The sequence below is a fragment of the Papaver somniferum genome, chromosome 1 (assembly GCF_003573695.1).
Source record: "Papaver somniferum cultivar HN1 chromosome 1, ASM357369v1, whole genome shotgun sequence".
In the NCBI taxonomy this organism is placed as follows: domain Eukaryota; kingdom Viridiplantae; phylum Streptophyta; class Magnoliopsida; order Ranunculales; family Papaveraceae; genus Papaver; species Papaver somniferum.
Window position 1 is genome coordinate 237,693,993 of NC_039358.1, and position 18,748 is coordinate 237,712,740.

The following is an 18,748-nucleotide window of genomic DNA, read 5'->3' on the forward strand; positions in this document are numbered from 1 at the left end:
GGGGGTGATTGTCATTCTCCATGTGCTTTAACTATTAGAAAGGTCCATCACTTGGGACTTGACATATGTGCCTCAACCATTTTACAAGATTATCTTCATACACGTTTTCCTGAACCTAGTAATGTCCATAAGGAAGTTCAGTTGTTAGAAACCCATCCTCTGGTTGATGTGGTTTACCCAGGCTATGATATCCAGATTAGAGCTGGCAATCCGAGCCAAAACCCGCGGGTTGGCCCGTCCCGTCCCGTGAAAACCCGCACCCGTCCCGGATCGTAACTAAACAAGACGGGCGCGGGTTGTATAATTAGTGGCTTGTGAAGAAACGGGTTGGCCCGTCCCGTCCCGTGAAACCCGCGGGTAACCCTGCAACTCAGAAGCAATCTCTCGATCTCTAAATCTCTCAAAAGATAACCCATAATCAGAAAACCCTAACTCAAAAGCAATCTCTCGATCTCTAAATCTCTCAAAAGATAACCCATAATCAGAAAACCCTAACTCAGAAGCAATATCTCGATCTCTAAATCTCTCAAAAGATAACCCATAATCAGAAAACCCTAACTCAGAAGCAATCTCTCAATCTATTCAGCAGAAACTCAAAGGATTAATCTCTCGAACTCAATCAGATCTCACCAAGGGGTAAGAACCTCTCATACTCTCAAATCTTAAGAATAATTTCTGTTCCAGTTTTCTGTTTTAGGGATTGTATAATTTTGGGTTTTTTTTTCCTCTCAGAAATGTTTAGAACTTTAGATCTTAACATGCAACTTAAGTTTTGTTGTTTATATGATGAAATTTAAATTGGGTCCTGTTTAATTTTGGGGATTTTTGATTTTAGATCTTTAATTTTGGTCTTTAATTTTGGTCTTTGATTTTCATGATGATTTTCATCATAATTTTGGTCTTTTTGATGATTTTGTCTCTGTAGCTCATTTATGCAAATCAACTCATTTGTTAACATGCTTTTATTGATGATAAGTACGCACAAATCAACTGAATTTTATTTCTTTGGTTGATGATAAGTATTTGAAATGATTTCTATTCATCTCATTTGTCTATATCCGGAATCCATGTTTAAATTGCATATGCATACACACAGAGAGATGTCAGTATTTCTTATGTGGATTTGAATTTTTAAAAATCCTGCAGATAATTTGAAATGCACATGAACTGTTTGATACTATTTCTGGTGGAAATAATGTTCCTGGACTAGTTTAGAGGAGTCCCGTCTCATTTCTAATTCCGTCCAGTTTTCTGTTTTGTGGCATAAATTAAGCCTTGTATGGTATTACCCTCTCATAGTGTATGCATGACATATCTCCTATTTACATGATTGTTGTTATGTGGATTTATGATTGGTTTTGACTTTCATAGTCAGAATTAGATAAACTACTTCTGCATATTGTGTATAAGTTGGATACTGTAAATCAGTAAGAGTGTCAATCGACGTACAGAGAACTGAAATCATGAAATATGTCTTGTAATTAATTATAATGTCTGCAAAAGAGAGCCACACCCAAAGAGTAGTGACTGAGATGCTATATGGGTTTGAAGATTTCTTTTTTATTATTCACATGCTTTATTTAGTATTTGAAATAATAATAATATGCACAAGAGTTCATGTTCTGGATATGAAATGATGGTTTTGTGTTAGCTTTTGAGCCACATTGATAATTGAATTCTGTTTTTGCAAGGCATAACTGCAATAATGAAGACTAGCAAGGAAGCAGTAAAGAAGAAGCCGGTCAAGCAGTTGGAAATAAAGGTTAAGACTTGTCATCTCAATTGCAGTGTAAACAAATTTCCATATAGCTTCTCATTTTAACTAAGCTATGGTTGTTGCAGATGAAAAACAAAGAGAAGACTGATGAAGCATCCCTGATAAATAACAAGTCCAAAACTGATAATGCTGAACCATCTTCTAATATAATTGCAAAGTAGTTTAGTTTTGCAATTTAGAGTTTTTGAATCGAAATCAAATGAATTAGATGAAATGATGAATGTTAAGTTAAGTACTTAGGTTGGGAATGAGCTTTAGATGGCCTGAATGTGGCCGGAAATAGCTCAGAAATCGATTTCTGGCGAGTTGACTCAACAAAAACCAGCTAACCCGTGAGCTCCCGTGAACCCGCAAGCTTTACCCGGGACGGGCGCGGGTTGGAGAAATGACCACCCGTGAAGAGTTTCAACCCGCAAGCTTAGGCTTGTATTAACCAGTAACCCGCGGGTTGGTCACAAGCCATCCCCGGCCCGCCCGTTTGCCTGCTCTAATCCAGATTGACTTTGTTTTCCCACCAAATATTTTTCGACCAATTGTGGGAACATATAAGTTTCATATGTGTCAATTATTAAGTTTTGAGACTAAACTTAATTACTTTAGGAGATTAGGGTCGACACATTTGTTTAAGGAAGACCACCACTCTCATTGTTGTCAGCTGTGTGAGTCAAAATTGATTGACTTTAAGGATCCACAATTATTCAGGTTATTATTATGCGCTTCTATGTTTTTACTTGAGTTTTTCCAGACTCTAATACCTGAACCGGACCTTATCTTTGAGGAATTCCAGCACATGAAAATATTTTATCTAGACCCTTTCATAGAGACTGAACCTGAACCACAACTAGATGTAGTTGTCTTAAACAGGAAACTAGACAAGGGTGCGCTTTATTTTTCAATTTTCTTGGCATGTTGTAGATTCCTTTTACTTGTGATAGCTCTATTTGGTTTTTATGACCCACAGATATTTCGTCTATTACTTTATAATACGAGGTGATTAATCCTTTCTTATGTCTGGCTGAAGACGTTAAACTTAACACTTCTTGGGAGGTAACCTAATCTCATGCAACACGGTAATATCTTTCCTTATCTCTTTTGCTTCAAATGGTAACAGTTTCTCCTTGTTCATGCTTTTAATTTAGTCTTTAGAAAATTGAGGACAATGTTAGATTTAAGTTTGGGGGTATGAGAGAAACTTTTTAGTTGCAATAAATAAACTCCAGAGCCTAGAAATTTATGCCTATTAAGGATTGCACTAACCAATCTAAGTGGATTGAAGCATTTTGGTTGTAGGAGTTGAGGAACCAATCTGATTAGATGGAAACATCTAAAGAGTCTATTCATAAAAGCACAGAGCTCAGGTGTTAGAAATAACATGGTAGTTTCGCCATATCTCGTTGAGTCCTTTTAACTTCTGTTTTTATTTTTCTTTTTAAATATGTTTCTAAGTGATTTGCTGGGGCTTACGATTCAAGTTGTTACCAATGCTAGAGTGAATTAGAGTGATTGAACCATGAAAAAAAAAGTTGAAAAAAAAAAGAGATGAAAAAAATAAAGAGAGAAATTGAGACCAGACCATTTGACCAGAAGGAATAAATTCAATAAAGTCGACCACTGGTACCCTTGTATATGCCAGTTGTGTTGACCTAGAGTTAGGTTATCGACCACTGGTTCCCTTGTATATGCCAGTGTGTTGATATTATTCAGACTAGTACCTCAATCCATTAGGATAGGTTCATTTTGGCGGAGGCCTTCAGACAGATATGGGAAACGTCGTTCACTTAGTAAACATCAAAACCATTTATGTTTTTCTCTATATCCATCTTCTTGATCTATCCATGTGATGTCCATAGTGTGACTATCTGTGTAGAGCTATGTCACTTTATATGAATTTTAGTATGCTTGAGTGCAAACTCGTGTACAACAATTGGAATTTCGCATCGGGGTACTTCCTCCTGTAGTCAATAAGTATGCCAACCAAGGAGATTCTTTAGTGCTTTCTAAGGTTCTGTGTAGATAGCTAGGGTCTGGAATGTAAAGGTTTTGTGGGTATATCTCTTGTAAGCCCTCCCGAGACTATAACTCGGCCACTAGGGCCACCTAGGGGTTTAAAGGCTTATTGCATACGCTAAATGCAATCGACGATGCCTGCGACAGTGAGTTAGGATTTTACATTCTATTTTAGATTTGCTTGAAGACTAGCAAATAATAAGTTTGGGGGTATTTGATAGACACATTTTTGTGTCTGATATAATCTCAGTTGTATATATTGTTAGTGCTCGATTTTGTATTTATTATGGCTTTTTATGTCTTTGTAGGTGTTTTTGGAGAAATAAGATTTTGCGGCGAAGTTGGCTCGAAAAGTGGTTTTTGCGCTCGCGGGAGAAAATCACTAAAAGGACCCCTCATTTGTATAAGGGGCACCTTAATTACTAAGGGTCCGTGATGAGTGCTAAAAAGTGCATATTTCTATATATTTTTCTTGGCATTTAACTCATCTTTTGTGCATTAATTCTACATTTTATCCCATATTCTGTATTTTCATTGTTTTCAAGAATAAATATTTTTATTAATTAATTTTGCATTTTTAGGTAATAAATAAAGTTCGGATGAGTCGCGGAGCGAAAAGAGCAGAAAAGTAGTGAAAAGCCGGGAGAAATTACGCAAGGAAGCCGCGAAGAATGGTGCGCACAACCTCATTTTCTACACACAAAAGCGCCTCCGTTCTCAGCCATCAGATCAGTTCTCAGAAGCATCCGACGGTCGCTCCTTCATAGATCATCAAAATCCGAAGTCTCTGCCGAGCACCACAGCGCTGAAATTCCAAGCCTTCAGATTAGATGGTAGTTGAATCCAACGGTTGCTCCCTTGCTGTTCATCAAAGTTTGATATCTCCGCCTTACACTACAACACCTAACCTAATCTCACACCGTAGACTTCGTTGTATTTTACATCCTACGGTCGATACAAGCTGCTTCTTTCTTAGCCGTCCGATCCACCTACCATCTCCATATCCAGCGGCTTCAGATCGCGGTTCACACATCTTGATACACCCGCTCAACACCTTAGCCATCGAACCCTATACCCATCGCCAAACATCCCCTTCCCCTTCTTCCATCGACCTCTCCTCCTCCATACCCTCTGCAGAAACACCCATACCGCCACCATCACCTCCACCTGCTACTTCCATACCTGCCACAACCACCAAACGTCGCCATATCTACCACCATCACCTACCCTCCCTTTTTCCCCCTCTCTCTAGCCCCTTATTTCACTGATTTCTCACCAGTCCGCCACTTTCTATTCGCACCCCGTGAATGGATAAGGGGCAGTCATCTTCAAGAATTCAAAATATGCGTTTCGGAGGGGAAACAAGTTCACTCACTGGCAGAGTTGGATTCGACTTTTGGACGCGTCTGGCAGAGATTCAATCACGAAGATTGTTTAGGTTGGACTATACTTGACTAAACAGGGGTGTTATAAGATATTTAACGGATTAAACTGGGTTGGATAATCGGTTCTCGGCTAAACAGGGAATAAAATTATTCACCTGCGTAAAGTTTGGATTGATTGTGGAAGAGATTTTCGCGAAGCTTTGTTTTTGGATATGGATCAATATGGGCTTGATACGAGTAAAAAGGAGTGGTGACGTGTTTTGGGAAGTTAAAAAGGAATCAAATCCTTGTATTCTCGGGAATTATCTAAAACAAGGGAGGAGTAATACTCGGGTGCTGTTTTTAGCTATTATTTGAACTGAAGAAAGAAAATATCCTTTGTTAGATTTGTTTCTATCCTAAGAAATTTTTTGAACAACTATGATTTAATCAAAGCCGCGTATGGAAGATATATGGGGAAGAAAAGTCCGAGACTTTCGTATGAAGAAAATAGAGAATTTAATCGGTTTCGCATGGTGTTGTGGTATATATAAACACTACTGAGAGACTTTGGGAGTTGGGGTTACGCTGCAGAGCTAAGAATCAGGCTGCAGGAGAAATTGCAGCAGTAGCAGGAAGAAGACCTGTACTTTCAAACTCAATAGCTCTATAACAATTTTTCCAACAATTATTCTGAGTTCGCAACAATTCTGTTAGGGTTCTCTGTAACAGCGGGTTCTGTAACAAATATAACTGTTACAAACACACTGTTTTATACCTCTTCTTCAATAAAACACCTTTTTGAGCTATGGATTATTATTTTGAGCGTGTTTTCATCATGAAGAGCTAAAACCCAACACTAGGATGACGGAGGAAGCCATTCTCTACGCGTGTGGTAAATTTATTTAATTCCTTTATGACTTTTGCACTATTTTAAATTGATTCAAGATTTTTCTTAATTGATTGTGATTTTGTTTGATGGCGTATGCTTGGTCTTAGTATTTTTGATACGTCGTGCTTGTGATTTACAGTCAATCTTTTATAAAATCTACCTTGGCAAAGAATAAAGAGTCAATATTTATTATGTTATGAGCTATAATTGTCTGTAATTGATAGTTGAACCACATGGTTATGAGAATCGGTGGAATCTTGAGTTTCAGTACCTCTCGATATCGTGACAGTATTTTGTATATATTTTCTAGTATTAAGTCTAAAATAAATCTCTACAAGTCTTTGAACGAACTTTTACTACCACTTTACAACATCACTTTCAAAACTACATCATCTGGGAGTTAAACAACTACTAACTACTGATAAGTATTTAGGCTTACCCATACTTTTGGAGAAGTCTAAAACCAAATCTTTCGCTTCAGTCAAAGACTCTTATGAACACAGGCTACAAGGATGGTGTTCAAAAATTCTAAACTTGGCGGCAAGAACCACACTTATCAGGTCGATATAAGATGCAATGCCAGCTCATTTTACGAGTAATTTCAGACTACCTAAGACTCTTATAACAGAATTGGAATTAATTCAAAGGAAATTTTGGTGGAGCCGTAAAAAAAAATAGGGGATACAATCCAATTGCGTGGAATTCACTCTGCCTCCCAAAGGAAGAAGGTGGATTAGCTTTTAGGAACCCAGAATTATATAACAAATTTCTTATGATTAAATTGGCTTGGAGACTGTGTATTGAGGAGGATAAACCCGGGGACCAAATCTTGAAATCCAAGTACTCTCCATTTGCAGCTTTTTTCATCTCCAACAAAACCACAATAACATCTCCTGGATTTGGAAAGGCTTAGAGGAAGGTCTTATTTATGTTAGGCAGTTCCCTCGGTGGGATGTTAGGTGTGGTACAAAAATTTTGGTCTGGTATGATAAATGGGTTGAGGGTTAGATACACCTCCTCAACCTAAAACCAACTTCTATGAGCCAATTAGAATAGTCTATGTATCATATCTAATGTTATAAGAACCTAGAAGATGGAACAGACAACTAATATGTAGAATATTTCCAGAGGAAACAGCGGAATTAATACTTTAGATGCCACTACCTCAGCATAGAACAGACAAGCTAATATGGGAGCTCAATAGAACATGAGAGTTCACTATTAAATCAACTTACAAAGAGTTACTAAGGCAGTCACAAGTCTTGAATACTCACATAAGATCTGGAATTCCTAGTTCAGTGTGGAAAAGCTTATGGAAAGTAAAGGTTCCGCTTAAGATTAAGCTATTTATTTGGAAATGTTGAGAGATATTGTGCCGACAAAACATAAAATACATAGGATAAATCAGAATGTCAACCCAATATGTTCCAGATGCTCTCAACATGAAGAAACTCTGAATCATCTATTAATCGACTGTGATTATTCAAGATCAGTATGGTTGAGAATGAATATTAATGTCTTTATCCTGCAAAATAATGATATTCCTTTTAGAGATTGGCTGAGCTCTTGTTTACTCAAAGCTGATGAAAATGACTGCACTTGGATATCTACAGTCATGATAACTACCTGGTTCATCTGGAAAAACAGATGCCTTAAAGAGTTTGATAATAAAACTTCTAACCTGCACTCTACAATCTACTCTATGAAGCATATGATTAATCAATGTACAAACGAGAAGCTACACAATGAAAAGCATGTTGTGGTGTGCTGGTCTCCATCAGTGGAAGACATTCTTAAGATAAATATGGTTGCATCTCTGGATACAATTAACTCTCATGTTGGTATTAGTCTAATCATACGAAATTCTACAGATAACAATGAAGGCATCAGAGGGATGTTCATTAATGGAAGAATAGACCTGGAGCAGACGGAGTGTCTAGCCTTTAAAGAAGCTATCATCTGGGCTAGAGAAGCAAACTCGTCGAAAGTGGTGCTTGAAGGTGATTGCATAAATCTTATCAACTCGGTGAAGTATGCCAAATCTTCGATCCTTTGGACGAATGAGAGCATTATATATGAAATAAGGAAGCTTTTATCTTGATTTTCTTGGACAAATGTTAAATATGTTAAAAGGCAAGCAAACAATGTGGCGCATGTAATTGATAACACAGCTAGAACTGACACTGTTTCTTTTGATTATGATTGTAATATTCCTCATGTTTTCATGAAACATATCAGGGAAGACCAATGTAAAGCCAGTCTAGCCTATCAATAGTTTATTAATATAAGTCTCTTTGCAAAAAAAAAAAAAAAAAAAACTTGCAAATGAACGAATTCTACCAATTTATAAGACATCCATTCATGCTGTTTAAACTTTGATTCGTCTAATATACATGCTATATGGTCCAGTACCTAATTCATAATGCATGTTCTTTTTTCCTTTTTTTGTTTTTTATCAATACCTGGTTCATTTCTTGTTCAGCGATTTTTATGTTTTTTCCAGTGCACTTGATAACGGGCTGTGGAATTACCATATCCGATCCATTAGCCCAAAGATTAGGCCCGGATTCCGTTTCTTCTGAATTCGAAGTTGGCTTCTTCTTCCGAGGATTTTTCACTTTGATTATAATTCCAATTTTTGTTACTGTAATTACTCGATTTCGACAAAATTTGACGCAATTATCTAAGAACTGGGATCGATGAATCGTAACTAGGATCGTCGGTTCTCCACCGATCAGCTGGTGACAAAATCAAGAACAATGGTTGGTATTTAAAGAATGGACAGACCTTAAAATCTATCTTACATGGTGCTGTCATATTTTGTAAATGAGAGAGGAAGTTGTAATGTAATTCTATCCTTGAGACAATGTACAATGTGAGGTCAAATCAGATAAGGGAAATAAAATGACAGAACGCATCCTGAATTTAAGATCCATAACTGTGGCCCATGGCATGGTGGTACCAACAGACGAGCTAAAAGCAAACTTCATCCTTTGTTCCTTCCCATCTCTCATTGTCAGAGAAGCTGCCACTCATCCCTTTGCGGATGATCCTCTAAATCACCCATCATCATCTCCATATCTAGGTTATCGCCATCTTCTCCATGCTCATTTGCTACATCTCTGTTTTGGACTTCCCTTGGCAGACTACGAGACTCTGTTATGGTGAATAATGGTGCACCACTAGATTCCTCTGCTAACTTTGAAGCTCGAGCGCAGAAATCATCAAAATCATCTGCAAACGAACCAGTATAAGTCTCCTCTCCCTATCAGCACCCAAACTAATCAGAAATACAACAGAATGGAAAAGCCAAACTACCTTTGTCACGACAGTAAAATCCAATCGCTAAGGATGGATCGATCATTTCGAGGGGAAGGTTCCGGACAACACTGAGATGAATGTATGAAAAAGGGTCAAGATGCCAGAAAAGAAAATATTAATCTTGGATAAACTTGATTTTTTTACTGCTTGTAAGAACAACTCGTACCTGCAGTGGTATGATGTAGTATCAGCCTCAAGATTCTCTTTCTGGAGTTCAGCCACCTTATTAAACAACCAGATTTAGTTGGCCAATAGAAAGATAACATGTACTTCAGCATATTACTACAAATGACCAATCTGTCAGAATTCTCATTGAATCAGCTATGCCTACACATGCCTACACATCACATATTCATGAAAAGGTGACAATATGACAGGAAACATGAACATAAAAGACGGCTTGAAGTCTCCAACAGAAAATCAGAATTTGATGAAAACTTAAACCAAGAAGTATTTCAAAGGGATAAATAAATTTCAGGACAAAGTGTAGTAATCATGTCCATATTTATTCCTCTAATGGATATTGGAGGCCAAAGAAACTTGTTTATTTGCCATCTCTGTTGCAGCAGATCACAACAAGATAACATCTAACAATAGATCATACCAGATGGGTGTGTCAGAAGCAGGACGCAATTGGAGGCTATGAGCCTATGAGGGACTACGATTTTCGAAGTTAGATTGTAATATGGAGATAATAGTAGCATAAAAAAAAGAGCTTCAGATAATATTTACCTGTTGAACTTCATGTGGATCAAGATAGAAAGCTTTGTCATCCTGAACTCCAACAATATAAGTTGACGCCCCAGGTTTCCCACCTAAGATTCCCAGGCTTTGGGGAAATGTAAATGTTGCCCGTAATGATGGAATATACCTGATGAAAAAGTTGAGCTAAATGAAAATCTAGATACTTTAAATGATGAAATGTGATGCCTTAGCATCATTAACCAAAAGTAGCTCGTAATTTGTAAGCTCTACAGCCATATGGACATGAGAAGAATCTCAGATTTAGTTCTGGACAGATGACCACTAAATTTTCTATAGCCATCCAGAAGTTAATTTTACGACTGTTTTAATGATAACAACTGATCATGGTTAAACAAGTAAAACTACTGATCTCTGGTTAAGCAAACAACGAGATCACCTAGGAGATAAAACATTTAGCAGAACAGTATAGGTTGCGAACACACATTCATACTAAAAATGACTCAAAAGTTAACGAACCTGGTATTAACTTTTTCAAGTCCAAGAACCAATGGAACCAGTAGAAGAATAGGAGACCAATCAGCTTGACCATTCCCAAAATCAGAGCAACGTCTAGCAGCATCTTCAATACATAGGACTGGAGCTCCACCTCGTTCTCCATCTTCATCACCAGAAACAATATGTACAGCCATTGGCAATGATGTATGGTCCTTACCAGGGTTAGCATGCTCTCTGTTCAAGCGTGCAAGAGTTTCCCATGAGCGACACATGGCATATGGTCCCACCCACGAGCCAGCGGCAAGGCCATATGCTTTTCCAGCTTCAATTAGATTATGTATTGAAAATGCAGATGATTCCGAATCACCAAATTGGTCTAATATCTTAATATACACCTGGTCGTATGGCTGTAAATCAACAAGTAAGTGTCAGACATATCCCAACTCAAAAAGTGACTGAAAATCTAGCAGTACAGGTTGCATCCTACCTTCTCGAAGGGTTTTCTCCAGGATCTCCCTAGGTGATGAAATAGCAGTGCCTGAAGCATGAAAGATGTGTTCATTACTTAAATAACATTAACATAAGCCAAAGAAAAATCAACAACAAGATATCTGAGGGTTGGAAGAAGTGGATACCTGAGCAACGAGCATTTGACTGCTTCTATGCATACAACCCCAGTGGACGTCACTTGTAAGCTTTGAATCAGCAATTGCACTGAAACCTATAAACCAACAGAAGATACAGTTTCATTACTGATGCTGTACACTGCATAAACTAAACTGATTCAAACATAACAAGCATATAGTTCTTCAAACAAAACAAACCTTTCCGATATGTCATCCAAATTCTTGACGAGAAATCATCTACAAATTCAACCAACCCGTTACCATGAGTTGAGTCACTAGACAAATCTTCAGGTGAAATTTTATAACAAACGCCTAGAAACCATATCTCACTGGTTGAGCTAGAAACACCGGTATTGCTAGGCCCTATTAACCGCTCTCGGAGTGCCCTCATTGAACTACCAGACACAATTCTCTTCATAGTTGTCGCCCACCCATTCGCACTTTTAGCATCAGTTGAATTCTTTCCAGACTGAGATGCGTCACTGTACGCTTCAAACACTGAGAAGCTAGAGGGAAAGAAGCTTGACCACAAAGAACCCTTCGCAGACTTGTTAGTATCACTAACTTCTTGTTCTGCACTAACAGATGCTGACTCTTGTTCTACGCTAACAGGCGTTGATTCTTCTTCTGCACTAACAGATGCTGACTCTTGTTCTGCACTAACAGAAGCTGACTCTTGTTCTGCACTAACAGATGTTGACTCTTGTTCTGCACCAACAGACGGTAAAATTTGTTCTGTACTAACAGATGTTGTATTTTGTTCTAAACTAACAGAAGGTGTTGAATATGTACAAGGAGAGGAATCAACTAGAGTTGTGGTATCAGGAATTTTATCAGGTGACCCAACCTTCTCAGGAGAGCTACTACTCTTCATCACCTAGTCATACAGACAAATATAGTAATCACCTGCATATGAAACATGATCAAAACACGAAAAGTCAATCTCAATCTCAATTATAACATACATTCTTCCCCACCCCATCCAACACCACCACCACCACCACCATCGCCCCACCACCACCAACACCACATCCAATTCCTACTTTCATGTAGGAATTACAGAAAAAAAATTTCCCTAGTTGCACAAACTAACAGTTATTTCAGTTCAAAAATACCTAAAATATCATGTCAACTCAATTTGGGGACGTCTCTCAAATTCAATAAAACTTAATAACTATCAGTTCAAATAAAAACCCTAATCAAAACATGCTTGATTCATCACGCTAAACAAGAAATTGAACAACTATAAGCAAAAGAAACAAGTATTAATTAGGTTTAAATCCTTAAGAATTACAGCTTCACAGTAAAATTAGGTTTAATAAAATAAAATCACGAACTGAAATTGGACTTACCTGAGAAGATCAGAGCTGCTGAAGAAGCTGAATTAAGGATCTAATCAGTAGAAAGAATATTTGGGGGAATAAGAACTAGGGTTTTTTATTGTTTGTTGTTGTTGGGGTGTTTTTGAAAGAGAAGACTTGGGAACGAATGATTGTGATTTTGGTGTATAAAAATAAAAATAAAACAAAAACATGGATATAGGGATTGTCAATCAGAAGCCAGGACAGGCACTCTTTGAGGTGTCCTACTCGTTTACTCTTCTCTTTTGTTTCAATCTTCCGTTTTTATTTTGATCTGACTCGGACACATGGATCTGACTCGGCCAGCGTCACATGTCAAATCGTTTGTTTTTCTATTTTATCGTTTGTTTTTTTATTTTTCTGAGATCTGATTCGGGTCAGATATTTGATACGAAAATATTTGAGTCAGGTACATTGGACTTGTATCCGAAAGGATACAAAAAGAAAAATAATTCTGTAACCTTGTTGAATAATTTTTGAGACAGATATAATGAGTCAGATTTGGATTACCGGGTTATTTGTAATTTGGATTACCCGGTTATTTGTTTTTTCTAACTCAGTTAGTTGAGTTGTCTAGATGTGATTATCCGAATCTAATTCATTACATCTGACTCAAAATAAGGTACAACACGATATACCCGACTCATGTCTGAGTCAAGTATGACCTCTAGTCAAACATCAAAAAATATTGGAAAAACCAATCAGATGCCAAGTCAGATTTAGATTGCGAGTTAGATTCAGATTGCCAAGTCTTATAAGTGCTTATAATAGGTCTAGCCGGGATTTGAGCTAACTTAATTGTGTGAAATAACATAAACTTAATCTTCGTATATATGTAAATAAATTGAATTCAGTTGATACGTTACATTTGAGCTAACTTTGGATTGGGCAAGAAAATTGTATCTTGCAAACCATGGAAAAACTTTACTCAATTATCCGGGTTATGATCCCAACAGCAATAGTTCTACCCGATGATCGCAAGAAAACCCTCCCCAAAGCTCGACACTCGGAAAACTCTTCTACACATACAGCGGCATCTAGATTCACCTCTATCAATGCACTTTGTTTGGATGTCAGACAGCGGGGTGCCTTTTTTGAGACTTTCCCAGTTTTCTGATCCAGCAAAGACACAATCTTTTTAACTCTCGCCGCCTCTTTGGCATGATGTACATGAAATTCAATCTGCACAGTTCCATGTTTGAGTTGAGCCTATAGATATGAAAATTATTTAATGATGTACAAAGAAAATCGTTGTGAAAGACACTACTGACCTGTGAACCGATTAGGATAGGCATTAGAACATCCAAAACAAGGACCTTCAATTCGAAACAGGAAGCAATGGCCACGGGAAAATCTGGGTGACAAAGTACTCCACCAGCCATCACACGATTTGCATCAATGCCTTGTAGACTAACAGCCACATTATCACCAGACCTGGCGATACTGCAAGGTTTAGAGTCGCGTTCTATGGTACGAACTGTTGCTACGTCTCCATAAGGCAGCACCATGACCTACAAGCACCATAGATTATAATAGTGATGAGACGAGCTCTCAGAATGACAAATCTGACTGCTTTGAAAAGAGAATTGAACATAGATTTATTAATTTCAATCAACACAACTGAAATGTATACCTTCGAACCATTTCGAATAGCTCCAGACTCCAATTTCCCACTAACGGCCAGTTGCCCTAACGATTGCGACTTAATGAAGTCACAGATAGGCATCCGTAGAGGCTTAGAGACATCTCTGACAGGTGGTTGCAATGAATCTACAGCATCCAAGAGATATGGGCCCTCATACCTGCAAACCAGAATAAGTGATATATTTAAAAGTAGTCACCAATACTGTAAAACAAGTCAATTAGTCATCATCTTAGGCCTGGCAAAACCTAACAAAACACCATAAGGTCAACAACAACCCTGACTGCCAGGTGGGAAAATCCTGACATGTTGGCACTAAATCGATCAACCTAACTCTACCTTGCTGCAGGATCAAAAAGGTCAACTTCAAACACTATTCTAGCTAATAACTAAATCAAGGTATCCAGCAACCCAACCATGGTCAACCCCCACAGTGATTAGTTTCCATGTCTAACTGAGCATCAACTTAAGTTCCGGCTTGACCATCAACAACAGAAATCTGAACAAAAGAAGGGAGTCAATAGGCAGTTACCAAGATGATAAACGGGCATCAGAAGCAGCTGTGACCAAATTCTGATTTTCCATAGCACTCAAAGGGATCCATGATAAAAAAGAGTCCTTGAAACCACAAGATCGAAGAAAGAGTCCAAGTTGCGATTTTATTGAATCAAATCTTTCCTTTGCGTACCCCACCGCATCCATTTTATTTACAGCCACAATAACTTGATCGACCCCAAAACTTCTAATGAGCTGTGCATGCTCTCTTGTTTGCCCCCCATTAGCATCTATACCAGCTTCAAATGCACCCATTGAAGCATCAATAACAAGAATGGCAGCATCTGCTTGAGTAGCGCCAGATATCATATTTGGGACAAAATCTTTATGACCAGGAGAATCGAGCACAACAACATGATATTTCTTGGAGTCAAAATAAGCCACACCAACTGTCATGGTAATACCCCTTTCCCTCTCTTCTGCACTCTCATCCATTGCCCATGCAAAAGCAAAGGATCCCTTTCCCTGAATTAAGTAACAACCAATAGATTAAGATATATCCACAACAAAGGGACCTCTGAGAAAGAATTTGTGTAGAAGTTAGCAAACCTGTTGCTTAGCCTCTTTTTCATATTTGTGCATTTCTTTCTGGGAAATTCTCCCTAGAAGGTTTAGAAGTCTGCCAGACAGTGTTGATTTTCCCGAATCAACATGACCCACCTGTAACATTATCAAATTTTGAATAAGAAGCTCAAAAGAAATAAGATGAGAATGCACTAATTGGGAAAAGACAAACAAACGAGCGGACAAGGGTGATAGACTTACAATAGCAAGATTCAATTGAGTCAGTTTTCCATCTTGGTCTGGAAGCATCCATTTCTCTGGCTTGTAGGGTGAGACTGATTTGGCCTTCTGGGTACTTATACGATTCTGTGAAGATCCTGAATCAGCACTCATCTTTACTTTGTTGAAACTGTTGTTTAGTGTTTGTAGATTGTCGTCATCAAGTGAGGATCCATTTCTCCCATATGAACTTGGTTGTCCAACTTCAGGCACACCAGCAGAGGGAGCCTTTAACTTATTCTTTCTTGGAAGTTGATTAACCTTTTCTTTTTTCTCACTGATGCCTGAAGAAGCTCTTGAAGAAGACAATTCCACAGTGTTCCCTACAAGTAAAGCGGACATTGAAAAAGAACCAATGGAGTCAGACTAACATGAAACTACTGAAGACTCCATAAATAAGATAAAAGATTTAGGGAGTTCTATAAACGTGGCTCCATATACATCTGAGATTTATATATTCAACAAGTTTATGTCTCTTAACGGTTTCCAGTAAAAAAAAATTCAAAAAATTATGGCTCATTGGTCATGTTCAATAATCTCACTTCTCAAGGTTCAGAGAGACTAGGGAATAGACCGGATACCTTGTGGGAACTTCATGGCAGAATGTTTTCCAAATTTAACCAAATCCTCCTGAAGGACGCTATCAATCATGAAAGAGGCTGTTAACAACATAAAGATGTACATTTTAGAACTCTATAATGTGCAGAAAGACTGATAAAATGCCATACTAGAACCTGCAAAACAGCTTTAAGCCGTTTGTTTACTGAAGTAAAAATTATGTTTTTATATGTCGAACAACAAATGCTGATTAAGATTGTACTCATCAACAAAACACACAGCTTTGGAAATTATAATTCCCGGGGATATTTTGAATCATGCTGATATTATTGGTTACACTGTTAGCAAAATCACCATTTAGCCTCTGAATGATAACATCCATTTCGTGCGTCCTACGAGGCAAAGGTGCAAGAAGAGCTCGGGCCAGTATGGATGCTCCATAACCTTTGGACACATCAGCTGCATGGAAAAATCTCCATTCTATAAAGGGAAAATGCACATGACTCTAAGGAAATTAAACCATACAATTTACATCACTAGTTATAACTACTTGAAACTACAGTTGCCAGATACATAGAAAGGGAAAGAGAAAAAAAAGAGAACCCCGTCACAGTTGCTTACCTGATTTTTTATTACTGCCGTTGTTGCTGACAATAGGGTCCCGAAGAACTCCGCAGATATCACAAGCAGATAACTCTTCATCATTTGCAAATGTGCAAATCGGACAGCTCCAAGTCCCAGGCTTAGAGGCAGTCTGGAAAATGTTAGGGGTTTCTTCTTCCACTGCAGAAAATAAAAATGGATAAATTAGCAATCAATAGTTATCGGTTAAGTTTTCTGAAGAAGAACAGAAACCAATTTTAGGTTCCAAACTTGGACATATTTCGATTTTAGCAGAAATAATTTATTCACGAGACTTGTCTTCAGGCTCCATCTACACTCAAAACCATATGGAGTACACAGAACCTAAACTTAATCTGTATCCGTCCATCACACGAATATCAACTAAGAAAGAGATAACGACAACCGTTGAACAACGAAAAATCAACCCAATAAGTAAAACTGGTTTTGAACTTTAAATGGTGTTCAAGATAACAAAAAACTGTATGAAATTCAAGAAGAAATAAACCGTAAATTCGGAGTACTAACCATATCCATCTACATCTGGATTATCACCATATGCTTCATCTGCATCCTCATCATAGCCATAATCATCATAGTAACCATAGTCATCGTCATCGTAGCCCAAGTCGTAGCCCGCTTTTCGAGGCATGATTCTAAGACAAAAATAAAAAATGCATTAAGAATGCACTTCATAATAAATCCATGAATTATGAAACAAAATTTTATTCAAGTGCATATGGTTTCCAGCAGACGAATGTAACCCCTGGTGACACTAAGTATCCAATGCCTCATCTCCAAACACACAATCCCTAGATTCCAAACCCCATTCTATACTCTAAACCCTACCTTTACTCATCTAATTTAGATTCTGATAAAGTAAAAATCTACAATTTCCTGCTTTCTCAAGTTATCGAAATCAAATTTTCTAGGTTATACACAATAGAATTCACAAAAGTTCCACCTTTACCATCAAATTACAAATTTCATGATATCTCAAGTTATAGCAATCAAATTTTCTAGGTTATACACACAAAAAACAAAACTCACAAAGGTTCCACCTTTATGATTAAATACTACAAATAACATCAAATTAAGTAAACCCATGAATGCAATTTAAAATTCTTAATCCCTAGAATGGATTTTCCAATAGCAGATTCAACTTTCCTCAATAACCAGTAGATTATACATAGAAATTAATCAAAACCCACACATTAATAACAAAATTTAAACCCTAATTAACAATTTCAAAGCTATAAAAAAAACCCTAATTCAATTGAAAACTCAGAAAGTGGTAATGAGATTCAGAAAAAGAAGAAAATACCTTTTTGAAACAGAGCTCTTCTATTCTCACAATAAGAAGAATCAGAAATTAGGGTACGAGATTTAGAAAAGGAATAAAAAGCAGCTTGAATAGAAATTTTGAAGCAGCAACCGACAGAATCATGGGGTTTTTTTAGCGTCTGTAATGGGAACGGTGCTTAGTATTTGTTTAGTCACAGCAACCTCAACATAGTATTTCGAAATTTGTACGATATTTTTTTCTTTATAGAGTATTTATAAATCCTCATGCATACTGGAAATAGAAATACACACGAAATCGAATTTTAATTGTAAAAGGAAAGACTCGAACCTTTGATCTAAAATATGGAAAGAGTTCCGATTGAAGGTAGAGGAAGAGAAATATAAAACTTCAAGTAAAGAACCTAGCTTAATTGGGGGCAAACATTTTAACCGGGGCCTTGCATTAGAGGATAAAAAAGGTCACTCAATCCTAATATGGGTCACCCTTTAAAAAAATATTTTCTAAATGGTTAAAATGTCCCTGTGTGATTAGTATTAAGAATTAATTAAGTTGAGTAGTGTGATAAGTGTGTTTAGATTAAAATCTGATTTTGGGGTAAAAAATTTGTGAAATTTTTATTTTGAGTTTTTATGTGTTGAGAAGAAGGGGGGAGTTTTGAGAAGAAGGGGGGAGTTTTGAGAGGAAAAACTAGGGTTTTTAGAAATGAGTGATGCAAGTGGAGGGAATGAGGTTGGT

At 37.4% G+C, this 18,748-nt stretch overlaps 2 protein-coding genes and 1 long non-coding RNA gene across 6 annotated transcripts; 1 reads left to right on the forward strand and 2 right to left on the reverse strand.

Moving 5' to 3' along the window:
* Positions 1-467: 467 nt before the first annotated feature.
* LOC113339043 lies at positions 468-1,911 on the forward strand. Its single transcript, XR_003354936.1, has 3 exons — positions 468-636; positions 1,692-1,762; positions 1,843-1,911. It is a non-coding gene; the product is annotated as an uncharacterized LOC113339043 (long non-coding RNA).
* A 6,876-nt stretch (positions 1,912-8,787) lies between these two features.
* On the reverse strand, positions 8,788-12,737 carry LOC113320399 (cysteine protease ATG4-like). 3 transcript variants are annotated; one of them, XM_026568317.1, is made up of 9 exons: positions 12,540-12,732; positions 11,386-12,093; positions 11,197-11,282; positions 11,049-11,099; positions 10,583-10,968; positions 10,094-10,232; positions 9,528-9,583; positions 9,359-9,429; positions 8,788-9,274 (listed from the first exon to the last, which is right to left on the reverse strand). In XM_026568317.1, the coding sequence occupies exons 2-9, from the start codon at positions 12,059-12,061 to the stop codon at positions 9,057-9,059; spliced, it is 1,683 nt and encodes a 560-aa protein (XP_026424102.1). In that variant the 5' UTR covers positions 12,062-12,093; positions 12,540-12,732; the 3' UTR covers positions 8,788-9,056. The 3 variants fall into 3 exon arrangements, 1 of the variants encoding a protein (XP_026424102.1); XR_003346082.1 differs by having other exon boundaries at positions 9,043-9,274; positions 9,528-9,698; positions 12,540-12,737; XR_003346083.1 differs by having other exon boundaries at positions 9,043-9,274; positions 9,528-9,643; positions 12,540-12,736.
* Positions 12,738-13,346: 609 nt separating this feature from the next.
* Positions 13,347-18,327, reverse strand: LOC113320414 (elongation factor 1-alpha-like). 2 transcript variants are annotated; one of them, XM_026568333.1, is made up of 11 exons: positions 18,032-18,327; positions 17,236-17,363; positions 16,708-16,869; positions 16,441-16,545; positions 16,110-16,187; positions 15,511-15,851; positions 15,295-15,405; positions 14,723-15,210; positions 14,182-14,350; positions 13,820-14,059; positions 13,347-13,730 (listed from the first exon to the last, which is right to left on the reverse strand). In XM_026568333.1, exons 2-11 carry the CDS (start codon positions 17,357-17,359, stop codon positions 13,473-13,475), a joined length of 2,076 nt encoding a protein of 691 aa, XP_026424118.1. In that variant the 5' UTR covers positions 17,360-17,363; positions 18,032-18,327; the 3' UTR covers positions 13,347-13,472. The 2 variants fall into 2 exon arrangements, with proteins under 2 accessions (XP_026424118.1, XP_026424120.1); XM_026568335.1 differs by lacking the exon at positions 16,441-16,545 and having other exon boundaries at positions 18,032-18,325.
* Between the last annotated feature and the right edge of the window lie 421 nt (positions 18,328-18,748).

Bases quoted from the DNA above. Each gene is read 5' to 3' on its own strand.
- LOC113320399 (XM_026568317.1), bottom strand. From the start codon at position 12,061: ATGAAGAGTAGTAGCTCTCCTGAGAAGGTTGGGTCACCTGATAAAATT. The intron at 10,969-11,048 runs GTAGGATGCAAC...GTTGATTTACAG, and splicing joins GGAGAAAACCCTTCGAGAAG to CCATACGACCAGGTGTATAT. The intron at 9,584-10,093 runs GTAAATATTATC...TTGTTTAATAAG, and splicing joins ATCCACATGAAGTTCAACAG to GTGGCTGAACTCCAGAAAGA.
- LOC113320414 (XM_026568333.1), bottom strand. From the start codon at position 17,359: ATGCCTCGAAAAGCGGGCTACGACTTGGGCTACGATGACGATGACTAT. The intron at 16,870-17,235 runs GTTAGTACTCCG...TATTTTCTGCAG, and splicing joins TCCAGATGTAGATGGATATG to TGGAAGAAGAAACCCCTAAC. The intron at 14,060-14,181 runs GTATACATTTCA...TGGTGCTTGTAG, and splicing joins CTATTCGAAATGGTTCGAAG to GTCATGGTGCTGCCTTATGG.